Source organism: Thermobia domestica, chromosome 7 (assembly GCF_964235325.1).
Source record: "Thermobia domestica chromosome 7, izTheDome1.hap1.1, whole genome shotgun sequence".
Classification (NCBI taxonomy): domain Eukaryota; kingdom Metazoa; phylum Arthropoda; class Insecta; order Zygentoma; family Lepismatidae; genus Thermobia; species Thermobia domestica.
The window spans coordinates 38,212,513-38,218,683 of record NC_137460.1 but is presented as its reverse complement, the minus strand read 5'-3'; the positions used below and the strand labels follow the sequence as shown (position 1 = coordinate 38,218,683).

The following is a 6,171-nucleotide window of genomic DNA, read 5'->3' as shown; positions in this document are numbered from 1 at the left end:
GGCTTAAAATTTAAACAGCTTCATATTCAAACGATAGAATGAACTTCAAAAATTATTAATTAATGTATATTTTTAATTGAAGTTATAACAAAGATGTATATAATCTTTCTGTAATTTCCATTATGAATAGTAAATTTATACACTGAATCACTGCAATTCAACAATAAAAGCAGAGTGTGCAAGAACAATAGAATGAACCTGAAATCAGTAGAGTATACATTTTTCAGGTAATTATTTTATTTCTATTTTCTTTCTTTTTTTAAATAAAAAGAACAACGAATGTTGAAGTGTACACCACATGGAAGAGTTTGGTTTGTATGACAGGACTCAAGACTGAAATTCGAAACATGGGACACGGTGGTTCAGTGGCAGAGTGCTTACCTCTGGTGTATGGGGTCCCTTGTTCGATCCCGGCCAAATAAGTTTGCGATGGACAACATCGTGTCTGTGAATTCTCTCAGGGTACTCCCATTTTCTTCGACATTCTCATTCCACTAGTTGTCCCATCATTATTCACTTGCCTTAATCATCGTTTTCCTCAGCCTAGATGAAAAAAATGAAATCTTTAAGTTTTACGTCCCACGGTTATGCCGGTTAGGCTAAAGGAGACGGTGATGATGAGAGATGAGTGAAATGGTGGAATGAAGAAGGTGAGAGGAAACGGGAGAGCCCCGAGAAAACCCACGAGCACGACAGCCTAAATGGGATAATCATGGGACGTTAAATTGAAAGAAAGAAAAAAATACCTAATGTTTGCATACCATAAAAAATATGGCTCGGCTTTCAGTCTTACCTACAAGTATAGAAAAGTAAATATAGAATTCTCACAGACAATCAGTGACGGCTCTTGAGGTAAATTCACATAAATGAACAAAGTATAACAAATATATCTCTATCAACACACTCACACAACAAACTCATTGGTTCGTAAATAATAAAATTGACCGACTTTAAATTGCTTTGTTAAACCTTTTATTATCTTTTGGAGCTTCATAAAATGTTAAACTCACATTCAACATAACAGCGAGTCCATTACATTATATTACATTATAGCTTGTTTGTTTTTCCTTTTTTGTTTTTGTTTGTTTCTATGACAACCTTCAGTTCGTCGTTCTTAGTTACATATAAATATTCAATTATATACATTAAAATATATATATAATAATTTTATATTATTTTATCTTTTTCTTCTTCTATAAAATAAACTGACTTGTACATATTTATAAACCAAATATTACTCGAAGATAAAAGAGAATATAAGTATACAATAAAGAATACAAGTATACAACATACTGTTGTAAAAATAGTGTCATGCGTACACCATAAACAGAAGTTTGGTTTTGTATGGCGTGAAGTTTCCCTAATTAATATCGAAACTGTAAATGGTAGTAGATTTGTACCTCTTCTGGCATTAGTAGGAAGATTAGAATGAAGATTTTTGGGACACTTAGGCCTAATTGATTGCAGAGAACCGGTTCTCGCTATCTATTATCGTTCTTTTACTCTGTAGTATCAACGTTAACATTGAAAGTGGTTGATATTCTGCTACTTCTAGTTTTAGTAGACATTAAGAGATGGAGTACATATACTTGAGACGCTTAATTGATTTCAGAAAACCTCTGTTCGTTGTCTGTCACCGTTTTTATTCTACAAGGAATGACCAAAAAGTAAGGTTACAAAGCCTGCTGTTTAACGTGTATATATTATTTCATACAACCAACAGACAGCACATACATTAGGTTATTTTTCGACAAAGTCTCCATATCAGTTGAAGCACTTATCTCATCGTGGGATGAGTTTGAAGATTCCCTCCTGGTAAAAATCCTGTCCTTGCGTGTTCAGACATGTCACGAAGCGTTTCACCTCCTCGTCTGAAGCGAAGCGACGTCCTCCTAGGTGCTCCTTCAAGTGCGAGAACAAGTGAAAGTCGCTTGGAGTGAGGTCCTAAATCAGCTCCCGCACGCGAGCTGTGTTCAAATCGGTTGATGCCGTGCTGAATCGGCCACTACGCTCCTCGTCGGTGACGTTTTTCTCTACCATCCGCAAACTTTCAACACCATTCTGCGACATGCTAACGAAACGTTACAGTCTCTCCGTAAACCTCTACCAGTTGCCGGTGAATTTCAGTCGCGGTTACATGTTTCGCCCACAGAAATCGAATAACTGAGCAGACTTCTTCGCGAGACCAGTTTTCCAAACGAATCGCCATTTGTGTTTACCTACAACTAGCCCCGTAGGTAGCGGGCAGGGTTGTCACACTCGAGACTCGCGATAATGCCAAACACGAGTCTGAATTATGCTAGATTTTTTGTAAATTATGCCAGATTTTCAAATTATCTTTCCTAACTAATTTTAAAGACCCGTACCTACTTATCTTCATTATTTTAATGAAATGTTTCAACTGTATTCATGTACAACCCGCGGCAAAAAACCTGCAACATGACCATATAAGTTTATTGTGAAATGACGAAATATTTTGCTCCAAGATAAGTGTGCACGGGAGGAGGCCGAGGTTTATTCTGGTGTGATTCGTTCCACTTAAAAGTTATGTTGATTGCTTGTGCTGTTAGGCGTAGTTTCACAATAAACTTACATCCTCATGTTGCAGGTTTTTTGCCGCGGATTGTACAAAGCTAATATGACGCTGTCAGGAATAATAATAAAATAAATTGATAAATGGCACGTCATAGGGGAGGAAGGTCGAATTTATATTTTATGAATGGATAACATTTTAAGAAACATATACACAACATGCCGCTTCCGACACAGCCCTGAAGCATTTCTTTTAGTGCATTACTAGCTGTCCCCTGACGCTTAAATCCCTCCCCTCTTAAGTTGTAAATTGAAAGGGACAGAAACATCCCAGATAACAAAACATTCAGGTTTCAGTTGACAGTAATAAAATTATGGGTAAGTAAATATGTTTTGTAGAGTCACGTTTTGCTATTTTAGAACATTTCTCTGAATGCAACAATAAATTACAACCGCAGAAATACTGACTGGTCTCATTGTTCCAACCATCGCTTCAACTAAGAATAATAATTCCCGACGGTTCTTGAACCATCTAACTTTTCGTTCTTTTTCTGTTCATCAGCGGGAGAAATGAAGTGGTGCTAGATTTGGCCAAGATGCTAAAGTCAAGATGCTAGATGGTAAATGCATGTGCACTATGCTAGATATAGCACCAAGATGCTAGATATGGCTTCACTGGTAGCGGGTGGCTGAAACTCTGCAGAGTTCCCAACTTCATGTATTAAAATTACTATCACACACCCCTCATTCAGACGAAACTCTCGAAATATCGGCCTTGTAACCTTAGTTTCTGACTCTTTCTCGTATACCGAAAGTATATATCGAGAAGTAATTGGTTTCTGCCACTTCCGGATTAGGAGATAAAAAAAAAGACGTCACTTATTCTTAGAACACTAAATAGTTCATAAATAAACAGCTTCTAGCTATCTTTTTTTTTTTTAATCATATTTGTTCTTTGTAGATCATTGTAGAGACCAGAATTGTAGATTCCTGAGTTACTCTGGTTTTAGTAGAGAGTTAAGAGGCCTAATTACTGCGTAATTAAAATACCGCTAATTTTACAGTAATTATGTGATATCTTCAAATAGATAAAATATAATCGAAATGTGGAACAAGAGCGCGCTAGACAATATTATTTCGCATGAGGTACCGTTATCACGAGTCACCTAGTTTGCAGCCATTTAGAAACGCGAAAATAAATGCCGATTTTCTAAATGGCTGGAAATCGAAAGCAGATAAGTGAGAAGTGATAATGGTATCTCATGTAAAATATAAGGGGCGATCAACTGAAACCCACTCGTTCCATGTATTATTGGTATAGTGTGTAGGAGGATATTGTTTGTTTAATAGTGTGTAATGGCTAATGTCCCTGTGTGTTGGGTGTAGGAATGTTGTTGATACGTGTTTCCGTTTTGCAGGTATAACGAGTGAACGATGGCGTTCAAGATCCCCAATCCGTCCAAACAGTTCCTGAGTCCGTCATCCAGTTTCTGAGTGCCGAAGGTTGTCGACCAGCTGAAATGTTTCGGCGTATGAAAGACGTGTATGGTGATGCATGCGTCTCCAAAGCAACAGTGGCAGACTGGTCCAGAATGTTTCGGAAGGGGCTTGAACAAACCACTGATTATCCCCGTCCTGGTCAAGCCCATGTTGTTGCCACAGAGGACACGCGTGAAAAGGTGAATGCGGCTATAGCTGCGGATAGATGCATTAGTATTCAATCCATAGCGAACGGGTTAAACATGAGTTATGGTACTGCTCAGAGAATTGTGAAAGATTTGGGGTATCATAAAGTGTGCACGCAGTGGATGCCCAGGGTGTTGACGGAAGACCAAAAGTTGGAGCGTATGGGTTGCGCCATTGAACATTTGTCATGCTACCATTGGGAAGGTAACGACTTCTTTCTGCGCATTGTTGCTGAGGATGAAACTTGGTGCCATCCTTTTGAACAGAGTTCAAAGTCTTCCAGTATGCAGTGGAAACCCCTTTCATCTCCACCTCCCAAAAAGTTCAAGACGCTACCGTCTGCGTGGAAAGTTAAGGTGTCTGAGTTCTTAGATTGCCATGAACCATTATTGCTCGACTTCAAGGAACCAGGACAGTCCATCACGCTACTGTCAGACCTTGACACAGTTACGGAGAGCCATCAAAAACCGAAGGCCTGGTTTATTGACCGCTGGAGTCATTGTGTTGCATGGCAATGCGGATCCATACGTTGCAAACCAAATGCAGGATTTGTTTCAACGATTCAAGTGGGAAATGTTGCGACACCCGCCCTACAATCCTGACCTTTGGCCTTGTGACTTTCACATCTTTGGGCCTCTAAAGAACGCATTGAAAGATCAGAGATTTCAGTCTGACGCTGAGGTTCAGGACGCTGTGTGTGATTGGTTTGATAGATGCCCAAATTTTACATGGATGGCATTTATAAGTTAGTGACAAAGTGGGACAAGTGTCTCAACGCTCATGGTGACTTCTGAACAATGTTTTTACTGACGCTAACCATAGACGCCTCTAGATAGTGAACAAATTTCCGCTCAAAATAAAATTTATTTCATGAATTACGACCACTGAACAGGTTTCAGTTGATCTCCCCTTATAATATTGTCTAGGGAGCTCTTGTACCATTTTTCGATTATTTTTATCTATTTGATGATATCACATAATTACTTTAAAATTAGCGGTATTTTAATTATGTCGTGATGAGACCTCTTAAGGATGAAGATGAAATGTATTTTTTGAACGATTAATTATTACAGGAAACAGTTTCTGGCTATTTTTTTCCTTTTTACTCCTGAAACCAAAATAAAAACCGGAAATGGTTGATTTTTACCAGTTTCACATTGAATATCACCTCCATCTAGTGGAGGTCCACCGGGTCCAGACTCCCTCCCCCCCTTCCAAAAAAAGAGACCAATAATAAAAATGAAATAAACAACTACTGACTCATATCAATTTTACCTACATCTGCAAAGATATTTGAACAAATCCTGTACCGAAGGGTGACTGACCTTATACAACTAGTAATCTCATCGTATCAACATGATTTTATTCCATACAAATCTACAAGAACAAACCTTGCAATTCTTACAGACTTTATAGCAAATTCGTTAAATGTTGGGTGTCAGATTGATGTAAAGGTATAGATTTTGAAAAGGCATTTGATTGAGTCAATCATAAAGTATTATTACATAAACTATTTAACTATAATTTCTCGTCTTCCTTGATCAAGTTCGTCTCATCATATTTAAACAATCGTAAGCAAAACGTTATTAACGAAATGTTTAAGTCAACTGATTAGATTATACTGCATACTATGGAGTTCCATAGGGCTCCAATCTAGGTCCGTTATTTTCCTTTAATTCATTAACGATCTCCCTAATCATATATCCTTAAATAACAAATTGTTCTTTCCGGACATTAGTACACTTTCTTCACTAACTGATTCACAATAGCTTTGTTATCTCAAATAACTTAAACTAGAAATAAAGATAATAAATGCGTTAATGTTAAATAAACGTTGTTTTGCTGAGCAATTTGTATTTCTTCTTTAAAACTTCTTTAACAGGACTATACAGTAGAAACTCGATTAACCGTCACCCTCGGGACCGGGACCATGACGGTTAAGCGAATAGACGG

General features: G+C 37.8%; 1 protein-coding gene across 1 annotated transcript; it reads left to right on the top strand.

Moving 5' to 3' along the window:
• The first annotated feature begins 4,052 nt into the window (after positions 1-4,052).
• Positions 4,053-4,820, top strand: LOC145689152 (histone-lysine N-methyltransferase SETMAR-like). The gene has a single exon (XM_081763284.1). It carries the CDS (start codon positions 4,053-4,055, stop codon positions 4,818-4,820), a length of 768 nt encoding a protein of 255 aa, XP_081619410.1.
• Positions 4,821-6,171: the final 1,351 nt, after the last annotated feature.